The sequence below is a fragment of the Procambarus clarkii genome, chromosome 75 (assembly GCF_040958095.1).
Source record: "Procambarus clarkii isolate CNS0578487 chromosome 75, FALCON_Pclarkii_2.0, whole genome shotgun sequence".
Lineage (NCBI taxonomy): Eukaryota > Metazoa > Arthropoda > Malacostraca > Decapoda > Cambaridae > Procambarus > Procambarus clarkii.
The window spans coordinates 21,540,715-21,566,058 of NC_091224.1; the positions used below are offsets into that span (position 1 = coordinate 21,540,715).

The 25,344-nt window shown below is 43.4% G+C and overlaps 1 protein-coding gene across 1 annotated transcript in view; it reads right to left on the minus strand.

The window, feature by feature from the left end:
• LOC123771741 (uncharacterized) overlaps window positions 1-25,344 on the minus strand; it is a 62,102-nt gene that overhangs the window by 35,324 nt on the left and 1,434 nt on the right. The window contains exons 2-5 of the mRNA XM_069313266.1: window positions 12,962-13,182; window positions 11,792-11,921; window positions 6,149-6,294; window positions 4,391-4,658 (exon numbers count right to left, since the gene is read on the minus strand). Coding sequence (XP_069169367.1) covers window positions 4,391-4,658; window positions 6,149-6,294; window positions 11,792-11,921; window positions 12,962-13,182 — 765 coding nt within the window. The remainder of the gene's footprint in view (window positions 1-4,390; window positions 4,659-6,148; window positions 6,295-11,791; window positions 11,922-12,961; window positions 13,183-25,344) is intronic.

A 25,344-nucleotide genomic window follows, 5' to 3' on the forward strand; every position in this document is an offset into this window, starting at 1 on the left:
TGTTTAATTTTTGTAAACATATGTAACTGTATAACTTTGTATAATAAAATGTACAACATATAAAAAAGGGGTGGTAGGAGACGTGAACATTCATACGTAGTCAGAGTTAAATGGCAAGTTTTTTCTGAATGCTCCGTGTTCCCTTCTTTGACGCTACGAGTCCCTACAATTGCACCAGAGGGGGGGGAGGGGGGGGGGAGGGGGGGTTACCCCTTTAATAAAGGGCGATACAATAAATACGTAGAAATTACGTAGAAATACGTAGTTTATAATACGTAGTCTATAATACGTAGAAATATATATATATATATATATATATATATAATATATATATTATATATAATATATATATTATATATAATATATATATATATATATATTTACTTTTGAAGAAAGATGTATCGAGGAAAGGTGTGCAGAGCTGGTTAGTCGGGTCAGAAGCTTGCGTGACCCGTGATCCGATTACTGGACCCCACAGCTCGCGCACGCACATGTGCACACGTGACCCGTGATCCGATTACTGGACCCCACAGCTCGCGCACGCACATGTGCACACGTGGGGCGCCGGTGGCTGTGTGGACAGCAAGATGGGCATTTAATCCTGTGGCCAGGGTTCGATTCCCGGCGAGGCACAAAATGAGCACTTTCTTTCACCCTGATGCCTCTTACCTAGCAGTAAAGAGGTACCTTGGAGTTAGACAGCTGTTACGGGCTGCTTCCTGTGTGTGTGTGTGTGTGTGTGTGTATATTCACCTAGTTTTATTCACTGTTGTGTTTGCGGGGGTTGAGCTTTGCTCTTTCGGCCCGCCTCTCAACTGTCAATCAACCGTTTACTATTTTTGTCACACACACCCCAGGAAGCAGCCCGTGACAGCTGACGAACGCCCAGATACCTATTTACTGCTAGGTAACAGGGGCATTCAGAGTGAAAGAAACTTTGCCCATTGTTTCTGCCTGGTGCGGGAATCTAACCCGCGCCACAGACTTAAGAGTCCTGCGCGCTATCCACCAGGACCCCGTGTGTGCGTGTATACTCACCTAGTCGTGTTTGCGGTGGTTGAGCTCTGGCTCTTTGGTCCCGCCTCTCAACCGTCAATCAACTGGTGTACAGATTCCTGAGCCTACTGGGCTCTATCATATCTACATTTGAAACTGTGTATGGAGTCAGCCTCCACCACATCATTGCCTAATGCATTCCACCTGTTAACTACTCTGACAATAAAAGTTCTTTCTGACGTCTCTGTGGCTCATTTGAGTACTCAGTCTCCACCGGTGTCCCCTTGTTCGCGTACCTCCCGTGTTAAACAGTTAATCCTAATCTACCCTGTCAATTCCTCTGAAAATTTTGTAGGTAGTGATCACGTCTCCCCTTACTCTTCTGTCTTCCAGTGTCGTGAGGTGCATTTCCCGCAGCCTGTCCTCGTAATTCATGCCTCTTAGTTCTGGGACTAGCCTAGTGGCATACCTCTGAACTTTTTCCAGCATCGTCTTGTGAATGACAAGGTACGGGCTCCATGCTGGGGGCCACATACTCCAGGATTGGTCTTACGTATGTGGTGTACAAAGTTCTTAATGATTCCTTACACAGGTTCCTGAAGGCTGTGTGCATGTGTAAAAAAATGGAATCGTTGAGCGACAGTTGAAAGGCGGGGCGAAAGAGCAGAGCTCAAACCCCGCAAATACAACTAGGTGAATACACACACACAAAAAAAGGTGATCTCGCAGCTAAGCGTTTGCGGTTAGCAGTTCAAGAGGCTGGGTTCGTTTACCGGTCGAGACAGAACAAATGGGGTTGAATTTCTTTCACCTGGTGCCTCTATTCACCAAGCAGTAACTGGACACCTGCTAGTTAGGTGTTGTGGGCTGTGTTGCCTGCATCCTAAGGATGTGTGCACGTGTCGTCACGAAGACAAAGACACACGCGCACACATATCAGGAGCCTCCTTCACACGCGCAGTGTCAATGTCATCATGTATAGGGTTCAATAACTACACAGCCATGAGAGCACAACACAACCACTGACGACAGGAAAACAATCTACGAAGGACATACAAGAAGGCATATACCGTGCACCCGTGATGCTCTAGCCTCCGGAGGCATATACCGTGCACCCGTGATGCTCTAGCCTCCGGAGGCATATACCGTCCACCCGTGATGCTCTAGCCTCCGGAGGCATATCTTGAGGTTATCTCGAGATGATTTCGGGGCTTTAGTGTCCCCGCGACCCGGTCCTCGACCAGAGTGACAGCTGACTAACACCCAGGTACCTATTTTACTGGTAAGTAACAGGGGGCATAGGGTGAAAAACTCTGCTCATTGGTTCTCGCCGGCGCCCGGGAGAGAACCCGGGACCACAGGATCACAAGTCCATTGTGCTGTCTGCTCGGCCGACCGGCTCCGGCACATATAGTTTGGTCTGGAAAGACAACATTGGTCTGGCATCCAACACCGTCGGCAGACTGGGTATCCGTGAAGAGGGCAACAGAATATTAATAAAAAAAAAAATGGTTAAAGGAAAAGGAGCTTAAGAACAAGAGGAGGGGGTAGAAGCCTTTGTCACATGGGTCTACAGACTTGCAAAACTTTCAAGTGGGATCCGCCAGGGAGGCAAGGATGAAACGACACTAGGAAAAGTATTGTCACTACAAACTGAAAGGGAAGCTTTTAAAATACATTCCAAACAGAAAATGGCGAAAGGAAAAGCCCACCGGAGGGGCAACAGCCAAAGTGTAGCAAGAGCGAGAATGAGGAGGGTGCAGAGACCTCGCTAGGTAAGGAAGGTAGTAATGATCTAGATCTTGGAGCGACAAGGTGTCCGTTTCAACATACGCTCTGTATAGGAGACGAACGAAAGGCACCAGAGCCGAGGCGCAACCCAATATGGTGTAGAGCATCAAGAATAAACCACCGAAGGAGAGCCCGAGGAATAACAGGGCAGAAATAATCCTGTTTAGATAATACAAGCGAAGAGTGCAAATAGAAAAGCGAGCGTCTTATCAGCTCCCCAGGAAGTATGAGACAAGACCAAGCAAGGCAAAGGTCTTTAACAACATTCAACTATAAATGGGAATATAGGAAGGGTAGTCACTAGCCACCTCTTAATTATTATGTATGAAAAAAAAAAAGAATGCCGTGGTAAGTTTCCAAGAAGTTCCGTCTTGATCTTACGTCAAGCTTCTCGAGGTCTCTAGCTAACCTAAATACAAGCCACAACAGTTTACCAACTCTGGAGCCAGATTCACGAAAGCACTTACGCAAGCACTTACGAACGTGTACATCTTTCCTCAATCTTTGACGGCTTTGTTTACATTTATTAAACAGTTTACAAGCATGAAAAGTTGCCATTCAATTGTTGTTATTGTTATAAACAGCCTCCTGGTGCTTCGGAGCTCATTAACTGTTTAATAATTGTAAACAAAGCCGCCAAAGATTGAGAAAAGATGGACAGGTTCGTAAGTGCTTTCGTGAATCTGGCCCCTGGTCTTCTCACCCCTGACCGATCCTCTACCGTCTACACACAAACCATATCTTACACATCAATAATACTTTATTCATAATACTATGCATACAAAGGATATTCGACAGAGGTATAATTTTAAGTACAGGGTTTGCATATAAAATTAACCCCACACCTATGTACATATTTAGTATTCGAACCAATTAGGAGATATGAATATTGTTTTTTATATGCTATTAGCTGTACCCGGCCACGCGTTGCTGTGGCTCAGCAACGCAGCCACAACAACCCTCCCCCCCACCACCACTCTTTCCCCCCCCTCATCCTCTCCCCCATTCCCTCCTTCCCCCCACCCCCTCCCCACCATTTCCCACTCCCCCTGACAAGAGGGAGCCAGCTTAGCTTAGCTGCCAAAACACCCACACATCGTGTCAGCAAGGCGGACAGTCCGCCTGCTTTCATACCTCTCACTGTATTTCCCACTTCTATACTTCCCGTCACCAATGCCTCTCCTTCCTCTTTACCCCCTCCCCCAAAAAAAAAAAAAAAAAAAAATAAAAATAAAAAGGTGAAAAAAATAAATATTCGCGAATGAACGGTATGGTAAACACATCTCAATTTCAACGCAATGTCATGTAAAATAAGTAAATCAAAATGAAAATTTAATTTAACAATGCAATCAGAAACATTGAAATTGAATCTTCACATATTTAGTAAAGCGTGTGTTACTTTTACGTGCAACAGATGGCGCTATTTAAAAAAAAAATTACCCGTCACAGGTGTGGCATGTATATAATAGGTATATACAAACATGCACATATTTCAATGGAGCAATGTGTTAAAATTTCAAAGCAATCGGCGAAGAACTTTTGTAAATTAGCGATTTTGAACAAACGAACATTTACATTTTTATGTATATAGATTAACACTCACCACTGCTGAAGATACGCCCCCAGAACGACAAGGGTGGCGATGGCCTTAGGATAAGGTAGACACTCTGCTCGTAGGAGTTCAATGTACGGTAGTCTTCGCTACCCGCACTACTAGAGCTCATTCCAGTTTGGGTCGCCGAGCACTTCACAGCGAGATCTCTGCCCGAGGCAATCAGTTTGCTGCTGACGGTGAATTCTAGTCTAGATTTAGCCCGGGCCATTTTTCGCTTGAACACTGGGGAGTATGTTGTTACCCATGATGGATCCACCTGCAAGTGTGCAGTATTATTAATGAAACTTGCTTGGCTTATGTATGTTTAGCTTATTAATAATATACTGTTATCAAGTACCCGAAATAATCAGATATGGTACATAATATTGTGTATTAATTTTAGCTAACCCTTAAGTGTTTGCATCATTAACTATAGATAATATACAATGGACTGTGTCCAGGACTAAATTAAACTTGTTGGCTGGTCAGTAAGCATTTGCGAGATCTTAATATAACCCCAGAGACTTCTTAGTATTGAGAAATCAAACTGCCAATACACCGAGAAGCACACTTTGTTTTCTGCAAATACAGGAAAGTTTTTACTTCTGTCTAAATCATGTTTGGAGAAAAAAAAATCCCGGTTGGTCAGTATCTTTTATCTAGTAGACTTTAAGCATAATGGAATTCACATCGGCTATTCCAACTATCATTTTATTATGTAGGAAGAACTGCACATCTATTGATCATCCAATAAGGTTAACAAACATGTACATGCTACCATCTTCTTCTTGAGGTTATCTTGAGATGATTTCGGGGCTTTTAGTGTCCCCGCGGCCCGGTCCTCGACCAGGCCACCACCGCCAGGAAGCAGCCCGTGACAGCTGACTAACACCCAGGTACCTATTTACTGCTAGGTAACAGCTAGCTAACCATGGCTATAGTCTCAGGCTCGACTACAAGTACCTCAGTGAGTTTGCACCACCTGAGGACGTAGACTTCACAAACTGTAAACACATCCGAACTAGTTACATGCTTTGCGTCACTAACTGAATGAGGAGAGAAAAAACGAAACTTGTCTATCTGTGGTGTTGAAGAAATGTGCAAGTACCCCATCATAATTATGTAGCATTGGAAATCCCAGCTAAATAGTCCAAGTTTTACTTACGGTAGTTAATGCTTATGGACATTAACTAAGCTGCCGCCCATGCAGTTGGATGGGTGTGGACCAGGATTATTTACGCTAACCCTATTTCCATCTAAATAACTATGCTGTAATGCTATTCAAGATAAATTCTTAATTCTACACGCGTCTACTTGCAGAAAGGGGTCTTTTCCCCGAGGAATATCATTACAAAGTTGATTGTCACAAGTTTCCTGTCTCCTTAAAGAAGGGCTTTACAATACTAAATAATCAGTCTCATTATTATTAGTATGTAAAACATAAAATCTATGTATCCTCCAAAGGATACCTGATCAACCAGGCTGTGACTCATACGTCAGGTTGCGAGCAGCCGCGTCCAACAGCCTGGTTGATCAGTCCAGCAACCAGGAGGCCTGGTCGACGACCGGGCCGCGGGGACGCTACGCCCCGGAAATTGAAATAAGTTTATCGAGGTAAAATACACACAAAAGGATGAGGTAGCTCAAGCTATTCTCACCCCATTCAGTACAACGTGTTAATATATACATAGACACACATCACAAATAAACATATTAACGCCCCGGAAGCACCTCAAGGTAAGGTATTAAACAAGACTGATGACTTACACGTCTCTCGTTGATAGACCAAGTAAGGACCGGTGGAGGGCTGGCCGGTGGAGAGGTGCAGATGAGGAAGACTCTCTGGCCTGCCGTTATATTGTTGCTCTCAGTCCCAGGAGCTGTGGTGATCACCGGCGGACCGTCCGGTTCGTCTGAGAAGGTATTTCAAGTATGTTTATTGAGATAAGCAATAAATACATCTCAAAGGGATAGAGTAGCTTAGGCTATTTCTACCCCCCCCAGAGAAGGCATCAATACTTAGACTATACACCAAGGCTAGTAGGGCAGGGGAAGGGGGGGGGGAGGAGACAGAACTAGATGTTGACCAGACCACACACTGGAAGGTGAAGGGACGACGACGTTTCGGTCCGTCCTGGACCATTCTCAATCGACTTGAGAATGGTCCAGGACGGACCGAAACGTCGTCGTCCCTTCACCTTCTAGTGTGTAGTCTGGTCAACATTCTTTAGCCACGTTATTGCGACTCATCGCCTGAATAGAACTAGATCTCTTCTCCCTCTCCCCTCCCGTTTTTACATACAAAAAGGCTACGAGAAGTAATATTTTGGTCATTAAGTGCTACACTAATCACAAAACTAGTAACCGTTTCGGGCATGTCTTAAAGCTAAACAATTTACAGTTAAAAATTATTAGGTGAAACGGTCAATTTTTAATAAACATGAAATTGGTACATAAGTGAACTTGCGCATTATAAACATAAAATGGCGATTAAAGACATTACCTCTACCTATAACTTGTCCTCAGTCCTTTGGTTAATTCATGTAGTAGCTAAAGGCACAGTGGAGGACACAAGAATGCGAAACAACCAGTTAACTAAATTTAGTTACAACATATTATTGGAACTAAAAAAAATTAACTAAAAAATTAGTATCAAGTTCTAGATATTAATGTTTTTCTTGCCCGAAACGCATTCCGTAATAGTGGCTTCAGGCATTGTATGTACTAGCTCTATCTATATATCAATCCATTAATGTAACATCACTTGTATGTATGTACCTTACCTGAATAAACATATTTATTTATTATTTAAAAAAAAAAAAGATTGTATTTAACACCTTGGTATCCTACGGGAATGATCACCCTTTATCCAGCACTTGCCGAACTGAACAACAAAAAAGGGAAACTGATAAAATTGTTCCAAACAAATGAGCAGCAGTAGCGCAGTCAAAAAGGCCAATGAACTACCTATAATACCGAGGTACCAGACGCCTGAATACTTAATAATATTCGGCTGCACTAAGAATATTGTACTCTAGGCAATCTATAACCAATTGTAACCAAGCTGTCTACTACTAAACTTAAGTGAACGGAAAGTTAACCATGAATCCGGCGAGTGACAACAAGCACATAATCTAACACTGTTGTTGTTTAAGATTCGCTACTCGGAACAAAAAGTTCCAAGTAGCACGGGCTACCTTGAGGTGAGCCCGCAACTTATCTGGCACAGGAGCGGGACAAGTAGCACGGGCTATGGTGAGTCCCGTAGTGGACTTACCTGGCACAGGAGCGGGCCAAGTAGCACAGGCTATGGTGAGCCCGTAGTGGACTTACCTGGCACAGGAGCGGGGCTGTAACTTGTCTAACACTGAACAAAACATTCTTAAAAAGCCAGCTGTGGCGTCGGGCGTATTTGTATGCGAGGCGGACATCAACTACCCTGAGCCACCACCAGCCACGTGACGTCACCTCCGTCCTGCCTTACCACTGGCCGACGACATCGTTGATCGCGACGTCACCGGGGAAACGAGCCACATGGTCGTTTAAGTGGTTTGAAGGATAATTCACATTTAGGTGAGGTAATTATCAAAAGAAGGCACCAAACCGGGAAGGCTATGTAGCACCATCATAGTGCGGAATAATCAGAGGGCGCTAAATATCACCAAGGATGCCAATACGAGAACAAAAACGCATAAGGCGAACGATATCAAAAGTATCCGATTCACCCAGAATGCTATCGAGGGACAATAATTCACATTTAGGTGATGGGCGTTAGAATGCAGAGAGAACTTGGAGGGTGGACTATAGTATCCCTGACAGTCTGTAACATTATAACAATGTAGCTGTATTTCTAAATAATAAAATACTAGGCGAGTTGCTAAGTAAAATACCAGCTACAAATTCAAAATAAAATATCCAAGTAAGCAAACAATTTTGCATTAAAACAAAATATTATATGGTAGGAGCTTTATGATGGTGTATTCCGCTTTTTTGGAAAGATATATCTATCTATCTATCTATCTATTATATATATATATATATATATATATATATATATATATATATATATATATATATATATATATATATATATATATATATATATATATGCAAACAAGCCTGAATGGTCCCCAGGACTATATACAACTGAAAACTCACACCCCAGAAGTGACTCGAACCCATACTCCCACAACTGGTATGTACAGGGACGCCTTAATCCGCTTGACCATCACGACCGGACATAAGGAAGTGATAGCCGAGGCTATATGAACCACTTCCCCGCCGGCACTCGGATGGTAATCTTGGGCATAGCATTTTATCAAATCACCTCATTCTTTGGGGCACACGTGAGGAACACAAATGCAAACAAGCCTGAATGGTCCCCAGGACTATATACAACTGAAAACTCACACCCCAGAAGTGACTCGAACCCATACTCCCACAACTGGTATGTACAGGGACGCCTTAATCCGCTTGACCATCACGACCGGACATAAGGAAGTGATAGCCGAGGCTATATGAACCACTTCCCCGCCGGCACTCGGATGGTAATCTTGGGCATAGCATTTTATCAAATCACCTCATTCTTTGGGGCACACGTGAGGAACACAAATGCAAACAAGCCTGAATGGTCCCCAGGACTATATACAACTGAAAACTCACACCCCAGAAGTGACTCGAACCCATACTCCCACAACTGGTATGTACAGGGACGCCTTAATCCGCTTGACCATCACGACCGGACATAAGGAAGTGATAGCCGAGGCTATATGAACCACTTCCCCGCCGGCACTCGGATGGTAATCTTGGGCATAGCATTTTATCAAATCACCTCATTCTTTGGGGCACACGTGAGGAACACAAATGCAAACAAGCCTGAATGGTCCCCAGGACTATATACAACTGAAAACTCACACCCCAGAAGTGACTCGAACCCATACTCCCACAACTGGTATGTACAGGGACGCCTTAATCCGCTTCCTTATGTCCGGTCGTGATGGTCAAGCGGATTAAGGCGTCCCTGTACATACCAGTTGTGGGAGTATGGGTTCGAGTCACTTCTGGGGTGTGAGTTTTCAGTTGTATATAGTCCTGGGGACCATTCAGGCTTGTTTGCATTTGTGTTCCTCACGTGTGCCCCAAAGAATGAGGTGATTTGATAAAATGCTATGCCCAAGATTACCATCCGAGTGCCGGCGGGGAAGTGGTTCATATAGCCTCGGCTATCACTTCCTTATGTCCGGTCGTGATGGTCAAGCGGATTAAGGCGTCCCTGTACATACCAGTTGTGGGAGTATGGGTTCGAGTCACTTCTGGGGTGTGAGTTTTCAGTTGTATATAGTCCTGGGGACCATTCAGGCTTGTTTGCATTTGTGTTCCTCACGTGTGCCCCAAAGAATGAGGTGATTTGATAAAATGCTATGCCCAAGATTACCATCCGAGTGCCGGCGGGGAAGTGGTTCATATAGCCTCGGCTATCACTTCCTTATGTCCGGTCGTGATGGTCAAGCGGATTAAGGCGTCCCTGTACATACCAGTTGTGGGAGTATGGGTTCGAGTCACTTCTGGGGTGTGAGTTTTCAGTTATATATATATATATATGCGAACAAGCCTGAATGGTCCCCAGGACATATGCAACTGAAAACTCACACCCCAGAAGTGACTCGAACCCATACTCCCAGAAGCAACGCATCTGGTATGTACAAGACGCCTTAATCCACTTGACCATCACGACCGGACAAAATGAGGTGATAGCCGAGGCTATATGAACCACCCCACCGCCGGCACTCGGATAGTTATCTTGGGCATAGCATTTTACCAAATCACCTCATTCTTTGGGGCACACGTGAGGAACACAAATGCGAACAAGCCTGAATGGTCCCCAGGACATATGCAACTGAAAACTCACACCCCAGAAGTGACTCGAACCCATACTCCCAGAAGCAACGCATCTGGTATGTACAAGACGCCTTAATCCACTTGACCATCACGACCGGACAAAATGAGGTGATAGCCGAGGCTATATGAACCACCCCACCGCCGGCACTCGGATAGTTATCTTGGGCATAGCATTTTACCAAATCACCTCATTCTTTGGGGCACACGTGAGGAACACAAATGCGAACAAGCCTGAATGGTCCCCAGGACATATGCAACTGAAAACTCACACCCCAGAAGTGACTCGAACCCATACTCCCAGAAGCAACGCATCTGGTATGTACAAGACGCCTTAATCCACGTGTGCCCCAAAGAATGAGGTGATTTGGTAAAATGCTATGCCCAAGATAACTATCCGAGTGCCGGCGGTGGGGTGGTTCATATAGCCTCGGCTATCACCTCATTTTGTCCGGTCGTGATGGTCAAGTGGATTAAGGCGTCTTGTACATACCAGATGCGTTGCTTCTGGGAGTATGGGTTCGAGTCACTTCTGGGGTGTGAGTTTTCAGTTGCATATGTCCTGGGGACCATTCAGGCTTGTTCGCATTTGTGTTCCTCACGTGTGCCCCAAAGAATGAGGTGATTTGGTAAAATGCTATGCCCAAGATAACTATCCGAGTGCCGGCGGTGGGGTGGTTCATATAGCCTCGGCTATCACCTCATTTTGTCCGGTCGTGATGGTCAAGTGGATTAAGGCGTCTTGTACATACCAGTTGCGTTGCTTCTGGGAGTATGGGTTCGAGTCACTTCTGGGGTGTGAGTTTTCAGTTATATATATATATATATATATATATATATATATATATATATATATATATATATATATATATATATATATATATATATATATACAGCACAAAAATAATTCAGCAGGATAAGTTTAGTTTAGTTAATTTATTATGCACCCCATACCCAGCTTGTGGGCAAGATAAGGAGAGAAGAAAAAAACATTGTCTTCACAGAACTGATCCTCAAGGCAATCTTTCTCTCTTAATAATGTAGAAGGTTCCGTGAGACTACCGAGCTAGTGGGCATAAAAGCAAATAAAGAAAGATGCGTAGAAATAACCCCATTTGTGGAGGTAAAGCAAAAGTGATGCGCGTGAAAGGAATGGCCACGGGGACCCGGGATGTAAATCATGTGTCACTTAGAGAAATTTGGGTCAACGGCCAACACGAGAACATACTTCAGGCCAGGGGAGGGAGGAGGCGTATCGTCTCCCGAGATGCCTTCCTTTTTAGTCCCCCTCTCCTCCCTCCACACTTCAGCCCTGCCTCCCCCTCTAGCCCTGCCTCCCCCTAGCCCGGCCTCTCCCAAGCCCTGCCTCCTCTCTAGCCCTACCTCATTCCAGTGCTGCCTCACCCGAGCGCTGCCTCACCTTACCCAACCCAGTCACAGTTATACACCTTATCAACCATTACCTCTATTTGGACTAACATCTTGCCCTAACTCCATACCACAAAATATACTTACATATTACAGTCATGTTGGCCTGTTTAAACACCGTCTCGAAGCTGTGCTCAGCGAGGACCTCGCACTTGTAGACGCCGGCAGTGTCGAGACCAACTTCATCCAGAACTACCACCTCTTGCCCGTCGTTGCCCTGCGACAGACGACAATGTGTTGTTGCTGTTATAGATTCAGCTACTTGGAACAAGTTCCAAGTAGCACGGGCTATGGTGAGCCCGTAGTGGACTTACCTGGCACAGGAGCGGTGCTCCAGAACCGCTCCACTTAAATGGAGCAACCGGTGCAGGCGACAAGGATTGGGAGGTTTTTATATCTGTTACTCGTCTTAGTTACGTATCATTGAGGTCAGGTCACATGAGGATAACATCCATCAGTAGGCATCCATCAGTCTCTGGAGACTATGGGGTTGCGCTCTGGTTGTCGGTCTGGAGTGGCCTCTCCAGGGCGCAAAGCCAGGGGTAGGTTGATACGGAGAAGCTGTTACCCAAGTAGCAGGCCTCTACACGGGGGGGGGGGGGGGGGGGTGGGGGTGGAACCTGCTGCTTGGTCATGTCAAAACGGCGCTGGAACCAATCGTATTGGCGTTTGCGTTTCCATTGGAGACTTTCGGCGTTGTGAAGAGGGGAGGGGGGGGGGGAACCTGCTGCTTGGGTAACAGCTTCTCCGTATCAACTTAGGATAACATACATACACACATACATACATACATACATACATACATACATACATACATACATACATACATACATACATACATACATACATACATACATACGAGGAAGCTTAGCACGCAGATGTATCACATGAATGTCAGGAAGATCTTTAAAGTGAGGTGAGTGAAAGTATTCTACAACAGACATAATAAAGAATAACCGTATTTTCTAAACAAACACGACGATTAACAATGGGGTTGAGAGACACGCGGCACTTTACCAACGTTTAGAAAGTCCGAGCTCAGGAGCTGAGGGCCAAACACTGACAAAATTAGCATTTTTAAAACCACCGAATCACCTCCTGTGGTTGATTGTTCAATAAACCCTTGAACTATATGTTTAACACATCTCTAACCCTGTCCATGGAGGACAGAAGAAAATGTATATATGCTGGTTAGCATTGTAACTGTCTGGCCACGTCTGTGGTAGAAAATAATAATAATAATAAAAAAAAACTCACAAAATTGAGGGAGTTGGTAGCTGTCAAGTTGACAGTAACGCCTGTGGCCGGGAAGTCCTTCCTGATGGGGGGGATGTACTGGTAGAACTCCTCGTCGCCTCTCCACCATTTAAGAGAGTATAGTTTGTCTCCATCTTCCTGGTAGTGGCACTCTAGGGTCGCCCGTCGACCAGCAAGGACCACTGGTGGCACTACCACCTTTTCCACCAAGATGCTGGTAGCTGTAGAGCGGTTAGAATGAGAGAGGGGGGGGGGTAATTAGATTGGTTTTATGATTGGGTATGATTTATGATTTATGCCCAAAACGCTTTGCGTAATAGTGGCTTTAGGCATTGTAGGTACTAGCCCTATCTATAAATCCATCACTCTTTGTAAAATCTCTTGCATGTATGTACCTTACCTAAATAAACATTTGATTTGATTTGATTGATTGCTGAGATTGTCAGGGGGTTACACCTTAAATTGTTAATTCAATAACTTTTTTTTGTCGTTAGGGTTCGTGATGAACGCCTGGCTCTGACACTAATGGTAGACGGACTTGCACTGACGCTAATGGTAGACGGACTGGCACTGACGCTAATGGTAGACGGACTGGCACTGACGCTAATGGAAGACGGACTGGCACTGACGCTAATGGAAGACGGACTGGCACTGACACTAATGGTAGACGGACTGGCACTGACGCTAATGGTAGACGGACTGGCACTGACACTAATGGAAGACGGACTGGCACTGACGCTAATGGAAGACGGACTGGCACTGACACTAATGGTAGACGGACTGGCACTGACACTAATGGTAGACGGACTGGCACTGACGCTAATGGTAGACGGACTGGCACTGACACTAATGGAAGACGGACTGGCACTGACGCTAATGGAAGACGGACTGGCACTGACACTAATGGAAGACGGACTGGCACTGACACTAATGGAAGACGGACTGGCACTGACGCTAATGGAAGACGGACTGGCACTGACGCTAATGGTAGACGGACTGGCACTGACACTAATGGTAGACGGACTGGCACTGACGCTAATGGTAGACGGACTGGCACTGACGCTAATGGTAGACGGACTGGCACTGACACTAATGGTAGACGGACTGGCACTGACGCTAATGGAAGACGGACTGGCACTGACGCTAATGGTAGAGTCTGGCATTAACACCAATGCTTAAAAAAATTATGTCCAATTCTAGAATCATTATTTGGCTACACTTCCTCCCACCGAATACAAAATGGTTATGTGGTACATAATTAACTAATTACACTAAAATAAATGTTGTAATTACTTATCGGCATTGCGCAGTCTATTTTCATATATTTTTGTAACGTATGGGTACAGGTACAGACGACTTCTGAATCCTGTCTGCAGGCTGAGTTGCCCTTAGATCATGGTGAGCCTTCTTGAGGTTATCTTGAGGTTATCTTGAGATGATTTCGGGGCTTTAGTGTCCCCGCGGCCCGGTCCTCGACCAGGCCTCCACCCCCAGGAAGCAGCCCGTGACAGCTGACTAACACCCAGGTACCTATTTTACTGCTAGGTAACAGGGGCATAAGGTGAAAGAAACTCTGCCCATTGTTTCTCGCCGGCGCCTGGGATCGAACCCAGGACCACAGGATCACAAATCCAGCGTGCTGTCCGCTCGGCCAACCGGCTCCCTCGCTCGGCCAACCGGCTCCCTTACCCACTAGTTTTCCCTAGAGTACGACCCGTTAGACGGTTAACAACTAGGTATCCAATTACTGGTAGGTGAGCAGGGGCGTACAGATAAAGACTGGCGCCCAGTCAATCCTCCCTGGCCAGAACCCGAACTCAAACTAAATTGCTGGCGAGGCGCGTGTGTGTTACCGCTGCGCCACCAAAGACTGCAACTGCATGAGGTGGGAAAACGATTAGTCAAGACGTTTGCAGACGTCGTTGAAGTTTAGTGCATATGTAGCAAACCAAAATTCCCAGTCATATGTAGCGGGGAAAAAACGAAATGTTTGATAAGAAGGCGTGTTGAAATGTCGTTTTTGGCGGGTGTGTTTGGCGCGTTAGATCAAAGCGGCGTTGTAGCGGCACTTGTCGCCTCGTGCCGGCCACCCTGCAGTTTCCATTTACTGCTCTGATTGCGTTCTGATACATCAGTGTTCTGCAGGGCATTTCAAAGCCCGCTGTTACCTGCCTGTGAATTATTTTGACGGGAACATTTGATATTTAAATTTGAATTTGTGTTCGGTACCACGGAATTACCCGCGTAAGTTTAACTTGGCGCGTATGAGAGCAAGATCAACAACATACTCTGTTTCTTGTACCGAAATTGGTGTCTAGTATGGTGCTCAGTCTAATCCCATATGTCTATACAGACTAAACCACAATTTCCTACTATTAAAATCAAGTTTGTCTTCTAATGTTTATTATTTATACTTTGTATAAATCTTTACTAGAAAGTACAATCAATTATTTTATAAAATATTGATTTTTAAATGCTACATTCTCGCAAAAGTGATGTCATTTAAAACGTATTTATATTCAGTAAATATTTTACTGAATATAACAAAGGGTTGAAATCAATGATTTTAGCACGAATCCCCTCAATATTTTTTATGTTATCTACACCACCATTGGCTGTGAGCCCCGATAACAAAGCATCTGGCTGTGAGCCCCGACAACACAGCATCTGGCTGTGAGCCCCACCAAACAAAGCATCTGGCTGTGAGCCCCGACAACAAAGCATCTGGCTGTGAGCCCCGACAACAAAGCATCTGGCTGTGAGCCCCGATAACAAAGCATCTGGCTGTGAGCCCCGATAACAAAGCATCTGGCTGTGAGCCCCGATAACAAAGCATCTGGCTGTGAGCCCCGACAACACAGCATCTGGCTGTGAGCCCCACCAAACAAAGCATCTGGCTGTGAGCCCCGACAACAAAGCATCTGGCTGTGAGCCCCGACAACAAAGCATCTGGCTGTGAGCCCCGATAACAAAGCATCTGGCTGTGAGCCCCGATAACAAAGCATCTGGCTGTGAGCCCCGATAACAAAGCATCTGGCTATGAGCGCAGATAAGGTAGTGTTTTCGGTGACCATTTAGCACTGACGCGGAGCCACAATGCTCCTATATCTCAGTATAATAATGCTCAATGCAGTATAATAATGTTCAGTATATGCTCAATGCTCAATTAATGCTCAATGCAGTATAATAATGCTCAGTATAATAACAACACAGTTCCTATATTTCAGTGTAATTAATTTGAAGCAATTTTAATGATCCTTCCTTTGGAGGATTATTAAGATCACTACAACAGCCTAGCAAGTAACAAGTATATTATAATCCTGACCATTATTGAATGCAAAGTGTATACATAACGAAATAGGTATACATTGTTTAGTTCATATGTAATTTCATGTATGTTATTCTCACATATAATGTATAATGACTAAAGGTATTGTATTATATTATTTTAATAGTATTATACTTTATTTAGTATTACTTTAATAACATTATAGTATTACACGAGAATCACATGGGGTCTTTAAGGGCTGAAGATGATAACACTATTCTATAACTTCCTTAATTAGTACTTGAATCCCTCTAGCACGCAAGCAACTTTAACTGCGAGTAGGGTCTAATACCTAGACAAATTCGCATCACTTAACGGGGCTGAAGATGATAACACTATTCTATAACTTCCTTAATTAGTACTTGAATCCCTCTAGCACGCAAGCACCTTTAACTGCGAGTAGGGTCTAATGCCTAGACAAATTCGCATCACTTAACGTCATTAATGCTATTGGGATTTTTTAGCATCACCTAGTTAGCTTTTTTGACACACTGTACTCCACTTCATATAGTCTACGGTAGCTGCACTAATGCAGATGTACCTCATATTAATAAAAAAAAATGTTATTAAGTAAGCCCAACCTGATCCGACCTAATCAAAATAAGATATAACATTAAGTGTTTTGTGTAAGTGTACAAGTAATGTCCCTGTGACGTTATAGCTGGTTAGTTGCATAATTTTTATTCCGACACAGGTTTTAGATTCTACCGGAATGATGAGAATAATGAAACCATTCCCCATATCCTGCTATGCCCCTGTTACCTAGCAGTAAAATAGGTACCTGGGTGTTAGTCAGCTGTCACGGGCTGCTTCCTGGGGGTGGAGGCCTGGTCGAGGACCGGGCCGCGGGGACACTAAAGCCCCGAAATCATCTCAAGATAACCTCAAGATATACCCGTTTTTCAAGCCCGTCCTCGTCAACCAAGGTCTAATGCTCGCTAATCCACCACCCACCACCTCACTGTTTAATGAATAGAAAGTATACACACGACTCATAGAAAGTATACACACGACTCACAGCTGATGACGTATGTATTTTTCTCGAACAGACAATAGAGCGACGGTCTCTTCTTGCAGGTCGGCGTTCAATCCCCGACCGTCCAGGTGGTTGGGCACCACTTCCTTCCCTCCCTCCTATCCTAAAACCTCATATCCCTTCCAAGTGCTATATGGTCGTAAAGACTTAGCGTTTTCTCCTGATAGCGTTTGAAACCTTACCTCTGTTTAGATTTAGATTTTTTTTTTTATTCAGGTAAAGGTACATACACTGAGGATGAGTTACAAACATAATGTTGGATTTAAAGATAGAGCTAGTACATACAATACCTAAAGCCACTAATACGCATAGCGTTTCGGGCAAATGAAAAGCACCTCCGTAAATGCTTCAATAACGTACTGCAAATACCACAAATTTCCAACGGAACCTTCACACCTAAGTTAGGCATTGTCATTCAACACTTCTAGTATGTAATATTAACTTTATTTAATAAAATTCAAATTTTGAATACACACAACGTTAACTTTATTTAATAAAATTCAAATTTTGAATACACACAACGTTAACTTTATTTAATAAAATTCAAATTTTGAATACACACAACGTTAACTTTATTTAATAAAATTCAAATTTTTAATACACACGTTAACTTTATTTAATAAAATTCAAATTTTGAATACACACAACGTTAACTTTATTTAATAAAATTCAAATTTTGAATACACACAACGTTAATATTGGTGTATGTGTCTTGGAGATCACCACCGGTTGGACAACACTTCACTGAGGACAGGCTGCCATTTACCGATTCAAATGATTTCTTGAGTTATCTTGAGATGATTTCGGGGCTTTAGTGTCCCCGCGGCCCGGTCCTCGACCAGGCCTCCACCCCCAGGAAGCAGCCCGTGACAGCTGACTAACACCCAGATACCTATTTTACTGCTAGATAACATGGGCATAGGGTGAAAGAAACTTTGCCCATTGTTTCTCGCCGGCGCCTGGAATCGAACCCAGGACCGCAGGATCACAAGTCCAGCGTGCTGTCCGCTCGGCCGACCGGCTCCCTTTTAGGCCTAACAAAATTAAAACAACATCTACACACCAGCCATTCTGCCTTAGACAAATAGCCGATCTTTTAAGGTTGCGTTTCCTCCCGTTTCCCCTCACCCTTACCAACAAAGCTCCCCTCAGCCCTCTCTCTACCTTCACAAAAACTGACATGAAGCTGATAGTTTCCTTGAAATACATTCCTGGTTTTTGCCAGGAAATGGGAAGTCGCGGTGTGCCATAGAGAATGGGAGATGAACGCAAGACTGGAGTGGGTTTGGGGTTGGCCTTACACCATAGCAACCTCTGCAGTAGGTTATAGGGGCTGTTGTTGTTGTTATAGATTAAGCTACTGTGAACAAAAAGGTTCCAAGGAGCACGGGCTATGGTGAGCCCGTAGTGAACTTACTTGGCACTGGAGCGGGGCTATGCTATAGGGGCCAAAACAAGAGCCTAACACACACAGAGATCACACTAACGTGATGCATCAAAATAAGGCAGTGTCTGGGATGCTCCCGGACGCAGGTTCGAATCCTCGTCACGGCCCTTGTGGATTTGCTTACAAGAGCCTATATACTGACCAACCAGCTAGTCTACTTTAGTGCTGCAGTGTTCAAAACACAAGGAAACTCTCAAAGTATCCCTATAAAGTGAGAGTATACATTCCTCTGTATATATACTGTTCCTATTATGGGATATAAGAGAGGGGGAATAGGTCATTTCAGATACTTTAGCTGTTGTGTTGCAATGAGTCTATCTGGTTGTTTTATTGGTATTATCTTACAACACGCTGCACAGGTTGTTAGGGAGTATTTTGACCAGTTAAGGGAATCATTTTACCTTCTTCCTTATCCTGTTTCATTGTCTCTCATCTTCCTTTGAGTTTTTGTTTGCATATCTTGATCGTTGTTATGGAAGACGAAGAGCATGATAAAGATCAATAATGTCGAAGACCCAACTAGTATGGGTCTTCGACATTATTGATGTCGAAGTCGAAGACCCATCGATTCTCGTCAAAGATTCTCGTCTCATTAAACATACTTGAACTTGAACTTACATTGATAATCCTCGTGCTTTTAGTTCTTTTAAGCTAGTTATGGTTCAGTGGTCTAAGCTAACACGTGTCGGACATAAAGCGTGACGACTAGACATCTGTACCGGACATAAAGCGTGACGACTAGACATCTGTACCGGACATAAAGCGTGACGACTAGGCATCTGTACCGGACATAAAGTGTGACGACTAGACATCTGTACCGGACATAAAGCGTGACGACTAGACATCTGTACCGGACATAAAGCGTGACGACTAGACATCTGTACCGGACATAAAGCGTGACGACTAGACATCTGTACCGGACATAAAGCGTGACGACTAGACATCTGTACCGGACTGTAAAGTGGCCAGAGGTGAATACTGAATACCAATTCAGGAAACGTGTTTGTGCCATGTTCCGCTCGGTCAAGCGCTTTAGATCTGAGAAAGCTCTTTCCATGAGCTGTTGTTGTTGTTATAGATTCAGCTACTCGGAACAAGTTCCAAGTAGCACGGGCTATGGTGAGCCCGTAGTGGACTTACCTGGCACAGGAGCGGGGCAAGTAGCACGGGCTATGGTGAGCCCGTAGTGGACTTACCTGGCACAGGAGCGGGGCAAGTAGCACGGGCTATGGTGAGCCCGTAGTGGACTACGGGAGGAGCGGTGCAGGTGGCTGGTCTTTCCATGACAAAATGCCTGTACTTGCCTGATAGTGACTACTGGGACGTGAGGTGTAGCACTTTATATCCCGCATACTAGCCTTCTTGTACTTTTACGGGCTATTCATGCCCGTGCCACCTCATGGCTGGCTTTATTTTCATCAATCGATAAAATTGTTAGTTGAATCTTAACTTGAAGTTGTTCTGTCATCAAGACTTGTTCCTGGATGGTTAACATCTAGACACATCGCACATCTTTCTAGCAAATGTAAAGCATGTGCTAGTTGTTTAGCATGCCCTTTGAACTGACTGAAGACTCGGGGGTTAATAGCAGATTGATTGATTGATGAAGATTAAGCCACCCAAGAGGTGGCACGGGCATGAATAGCCCGCAAGTGGTGGCCCCTTCGAGCCATTACCAGTATCAAAAGATGATACTGGAGATCTGTGGAGGCGCAACTGCACCCTGCGTGACGGGAGATGTCTCCCGGACCAAGTGGTGACGAAATGGTGTTAATAGCATTCTTTGGTAGCATTTTATGGCATTGTAGAGTTATACCCGCCTGTGAAGCGCTTGCAGAGTGCTTGTGAGCGAGGATGTGAAGTGTAGACGCGGTGGTTAAATGATTGTAATGGGGGCTTGAGATGAGCAGTGGGACCTACAGTGTGTCCCATCTGCAGCTGCAAGTGGAAGGTTGAGAGGCACCGGAGGGAGGGACCCATTGAAGGGCAGTAGAGGGGTAGGCGGGAAGAGGAGGGGGTCAGTTGAAGAGGCTGCGGATGATCTTAGGAAAGATGGATGGACATAGGGTGGAATAGAGGGATGGATGGAAAGGGGGGGGGGGGTGGGAGGGATGGATGGAAAGGGGGGGGGGGTGGGAGGGAGGGATGGAGGAGGAAGGGAAGATCGAGTTAAAGCTGTTTGTTGAAAGTCTGGTGAGACGGAATAACATATTTTCCTTCTGAATAATTTGACAATAAATAGAATGTAGCGGGGTATATGTTATTATGCAAATTATAATATATGAATTCATATAAATACATATATTTCAGAGTGAAAAATAGTTTATATCATGAAAAAACATATAAAACACTGAAATTAATGCAGCATTATTTTACGGGCTATTCATGCCCGTGCCACCTCTTGGATGGCTTAATCTTTATCAATCAATCAGCATTATTAAGTCCGCTACAAGCTCACTATAGCCCGTCCTACATGGCACTTTTGTTCAGAGTAGCTGAATCTTAAACAACAACAACAATACAGCATTTGTGCATATTTAATTATCATTATAAGAATTGAACATCAACTCCTTTATGAAATAAAGGTTTCGTGCGTCTCTCAATTATATTTAGTCTAATCTTTCACGTATAAAAGAATCGCGCAAATGTAGTTTCGTCGCGATTTTAGTGTGTTTAGATCTGTTAGGTAATGACTACTGGCTCGAGTAACAGGGTTAGGTACAATATAAGAACAAAGGCATCTGCAGAAGGCCTATTGGCCCATACGAGGCAGCTCCTATTTATAACCACCCAATCCCACTCATATACATGTCCAACCCATGCTTGAAACAATCGAGGGACCCCACCTCCACCATGTTACGCGGCAATTGGTTCCACAAATCAACAACCCTGTTACTGAACCAGTATTTACCCAAGTCTTTCCTAAATCTAAACTTATCCAATTTAAAGCTACAACCTACATAATTTGTTCGATGAGATCATTTACGTGCTAAACGAATACCACCTAAACCATGCACTTAATAACTAGCGAAGTGAGGCATTAAAAGTGATGAACTTCACCAAAATTAATATAAACATGATAATGAAATTCCATCATTTCCTGTTTATAAAATATTTGACTGCGGACGTTGATTTTCCTAGCTACTGCCACATTATTATTTATAATTAAAATCTATTAAAGTGAAAAGTAATGAGCATGGAGGCCGGCAACAGAACATATTTTGGATCGTAGCCTATACATTAAATGGGCGACAAATACAGGAACTAGAAAGAAGACATTAGCAGGGAAAAACGCCATTACGACTATATAGCACTTGGAAGGGGTCAGGGTAAGGACTTGGGATGGGACGGGGGGAAAGGAATGGTGCCCAACCATTTGGACGGTCGGGGATTGAACGCCGACCTGCATGAAGGAAGACCGTCGCTCAACTGTCCAGCCCAAGTGGGAGAATAAGCTAGGAGTACACAGAACACGAACCCTATCTTGTTGTTTGTTGGTTTAGATTCAGCTACTGGGAACAAAAAGTTCTAAATAGCACGGGCTATGGTGAGCCCGTACCCAGACCACGAACCCTATCACCAGAGATCCACAATAAGAGCATAACAGCAGCGACTCACGTGAAAAATACAGGTGTCAATGTGATGTCTATGAAGGGAAAAATGCAGGTGTCCATGAAGGGAAAAATGCAGGTGTCAATGTGATGTCCATGAAGGGAAAAATGCAGGTGTCAATGTCCATGAAAGTGACAAAATGAGACATATCAGTGAATGGGGCAGGAGGAGTCATTGCATCGGCTGCCCGACAGCTGAAAAGTGTGAGCCCAAGAGCTAAAACTAGACCTTCTGCAAGCAGAATTAAGTGTGTGCACCTATATAAGTGAGTACACACACATTTTTGCGAGAGTAAATAATTAAACAAATGATTATATATTTATTAATTCATTATATAAAGTGAAATTAATCCTATAAAATAGCTTACCAGCGAAATAAGTTAACTCTTATGTGGAACAAAATATATTATATTGCCCTTAAATAACAGCATTTACATAAAAATATTGCCTCAAAACTGTACCTGATAAAAAAAAAAAAGTATAACGAGTCTTGCATACAAATTTTTATAAGTAATTAATACAAATTAATATAAACTTGAAGAGTATTAAAAATATACAAAATAAATATAACAAAAGTATATATATTTATATATATATATATATATATATATATATATATATATATATATATATATATATATATATATATATATATATATTAAAACTTTTATCCTGGGATGTGTTTTAAAACTTTTATCTTGGGATGCGTTTTAAAACTTTTCTCCTGGGATGCGTTTTAAAACTTTTATCCTGGGATGCGTTTTAAAACTTTTATCCTGGGATGCATTTTAAAACTTTTATCCTGGGATGCGTTTTAAAACTTTTATCCTGGGATGCGGTATGAGAACAGCGTCCACATTGATCAGCCATATTGTTTCAACATGACGGTCACTTCCTAAAGGAAAAGTACTTATAGTTAACAATGTGGTCAGAAGTACACATATTGCCCGAAACGCTGTGCGTATTTAGTGACTTTAGGTATTGTATGTACTAGCTCTATCTATATATCCAACATTATCTTTGTAATTCTTCATCAATGTATGTATTTTTACCTGAATAAAAATTTTGAATTTGAATATATGTCGTGATGGAGCACCAGAAAGTAGACTTTAATATTATTGAATTTAGAGAAACCTAAAAATGTTATATATTTGTTGCTAATAACACCCTAAACTAACCATCGTAGGCCTAATTCCCGCTATCTGAGGACTAATATAGTACATATACCGTATGAGCTGTACAAGGCCTGGGATTTAGCTTCATTTTATTCAGACTTTATAAACAAAAAATAGTAAATTTAGTTTTTAAAGAGGTAGTTATTTGCGTGTTTTAAAGAAGGGGTAACTATTTTTCTGGTAATTCTTTGAGTATTTGTGCACTGGTGAGCTGTTATATAATATACCGCTATTTTGTGAGCAATTATATGCTATGGTTCAGCTATTTTGTGAGCAATTATATATTATGGTTCAGCTATTTTATGAGCAATTATATATTATGGTTCAGCGATTTTCTGAGCAATTATATATTATGGTTCAACAATTTTGTGAGCAATTATATATTATTGTTCAGCTATTTATTTGTGTTTAATAAAATGCTAAGGCTTGTAATTTTGTTGTTGTGCTGTAATCTTTTGAGGTGGCAGATATTACCCCCTAAGAAAGTAGAGTTTTGGAGGTGTAATTGCCTAAGCTGGTATTTGTTTATTGTTTGAGGAGTAGATTAAAAAAAAAATAGGTGCTAAATATTTATGCAATTTTCCGTGTTTATAATAAAAATTCTCATCGTATTATTAATAATATTTTTTTGTCTTTATATTTTTAATAATAATCATTATTACTATTATGTCAATGATTCTTTTTTTCGAGCCATAAAGGTCTTAAAATCTCTAATGATAACAGGAGCGTAAATCCATACCAAAGCTGGCGAGTTTTCCTCCTTAACACACACACGGGAAACTGAGTTGAACAGCCTCCTTTTTTTCTCTACATAATAATTTTGTCCCCCTCCGGGGTAATGTGAAAGGCGATCATTATGCAGCGTCTGAACTCGTGCTAATTGGTGCTGCTGCTATCACTGCAAGGCTGAGAGGAAGTAGTGTGTGTGTGGTGTGGATGTGTGTGTGTAGTGTAGTGTGTGGTGTGGATGTGTGTGTGTAGTGTGTGTGTGTGGTGTGGATGTGTGTGTGTAGTGTAGTGTGTGTGTGTAGTGTGGATGTGTGTGTGTAGTGTAGTGTGTGGTGTGGATGTGTGTGTGTAGTGTAGTGTAGTGTGTGTGTGTGGTGTGGATGTGTGTGTGTAGTGTAGTGTGTGTGTGTGGTGTGGATGTGTGTATGTGTGTGTGTGTGTGTGTGTGTGTGTGTGTGTGTGTGTAGTGTAGTGTGTGTGTGTGTGTGTGTGTGTGTGTGTGTGTGTGTGTGTGTGTGTGTGTGTGTGTGTGTGTGTGTGTGTGTGTGTGTGTGTGTGTGTGTAGTGTAGTGTGTGTGTGTGGTGTGGATGTGTGTGTGTAGTGTAGTGTGTGGTGTGGATGTGTGTGTGTAGTGTAGTGTGTGTGTGGTGTGGATGTGTGTGTGTAGTGTAGTGTGTGGTGTGGATGTGTGTGTGTAGTGTAGTGTGTGGTGTGGATGTGTGTGTGTAGTGTAGTGTGTGTGTGTGGTGTGGATGTGTGTGTGTAGTGTAGTGTGTGTGTGTGGTGTGGATGTGTGTATGTGTGTGTGTGTGTGTGTGTGTGTGTGTGTGTGTGTGTGTGTGTGTGTGTGTGTGTGTGTGTGTACTCCCTTAGTTGTGCTTGCGGGGGTTGAGATCTGGCTCTTTAGGGCCGCCTCTCAACTGTCAATCAACTGATTTTTGTGTGTTGTGTGTTGGTTTGTGGGGTGTGGGTGTGTGTAGTGTGGGTTTGTGTGGGGGTGTGGGTGTGTGTAGTGTGGGTTTGTGTGGGGGTGGGGGTGTGTAGTGTGGGTTTGTG